Genomic DNA, 1,218 nt, shown 5'->3' on the forward strand with positions numbered 1-1,218 from the left:
GTGGGAGATTGCTCAAACTTATGAAAAAGTCTAGTGGACTGATATTTGCACCTATTTAGCCCTCCCAAAGTCACTTACCTGCCCTGTGTTACGGAACTGGAGTGAAAGTTGGGTCTTTTTCACTACTGAAACGGACGAAAAGGAAAAGTCGGGCTCTAAAAAACCGTGATTTGAGTTCAAATATTGCCAATTTCCTCACAGTATGAGAATGGTATAGTAGACAAATGTTTCTTTGACCAGGTTAAGTCTAATTTTTGGGAAAATTAGCAAAAATGACCCTTGAAATACGTATTTGTCATGAAATTACAAACACAAGATTTATCTCAAGTCAAAACCAGGTAAAATTAAGGCGTGCTCACTATCAAGTCCGCGCTTTACTTGTATGGGTCTACACAATACACGCGTTTAGTCTATTCATTTTCCTCTCGTACACAGAAGAAGAACGACGTTCGCAAGAAGCAATCCAAGATGACTGACGCAGCCTTGCTCCCGTTCACAAATCACCCAAGAAGAAGACCTCAGCAAAGCCTAAGGTGCCAGCTGCTCACCCGAAATATGTAGATATGATCAAGGCTGCAGTCGCTTCCTTGAAGGAAAGGGGCGGCTCCTCCAGACAAGCCATTTTGAAGTACGTCATGGCAAACTACAAAGTCGGCACAGACCTGAAAGCAGTTAACTCCAGAATAAAGAACGCTTTGAAAAACGGCGTCAAAGCTGGTACCCTGAAGCAGTCGAAAGGCACTGGGGCTGCCGGTTCCTTCAAACTCGGTGAAAGCAAAAGCGAGAAACCCAGCAAGGTGAAAAAAGTCGCCGCCAAGAAGCCTGCTGCCAAGAAAGCCTCTACACCAAAGAAGCCAAAAGCCAAGAAAACTACCACCAAGAAGACAGCTACACCCAAAAAGACCAAAGTCGCCGGTGCCAAGAAGACAGCTGCCAAACCTAAAAAAGCTGCTCCCAAGAAGGTGAAAACGCCCAAAAAGGTTAAAACTGTCAAACCCAAAAAGGCTTCACCAAAAAAAAAGACCGCTGCTAAAAAGGCCTAAGTTCAACATCTTCAGCTTAGACTTGGCCGAAAAACCTCCAACTAAACGGCCCTTTTCAGGGCCATCCAAATTCTCTTAAAAGAGTGAAAAAAGTCAGTTTCCATTAACAATCCACATTAAGTTGAGAAACTTGCAATGAAACAATAAACAAACCAAAAAACCCTACTATGAGAAA

At 43.2% G+C, this 1,218-nt stretch overlaps 1 protein-coding gene across 1 annotated transcript; it reads left to right on the forward strand.

Annotated features, from left to right (window-relative positions):
- Positions 1-506: 506 nt before the first annotated feature.
- LOTGIDRAFT_60380 (hypothetical protein) lies at positions 507-821 on the forward strand (the record flags this gene model as incomplete). The annotated part of the gene is made up of 1 exon (XM_009054823.1): positions 507-821. A coding segment is annotated over one exon (315 nt), but the record flags the coding sequence as incomplete, so codon positions are not given.
- Positions 822-1,218: the final 397 nt, after the last annotated feature.

Source organism: Lottia gigantea (assembly GCF_000327385.1).
Source record: "Lottia gigantea unplaced genomic scaffold LOTGIsca_2263, whole genome shotgun sequence".
Taxonomy (NCBI): domain Eukaryota; kingdom Metazoa; phylum Mollusca; class Gastropoda; family Lottiidae; genus Lottia; species Lottia gigantea.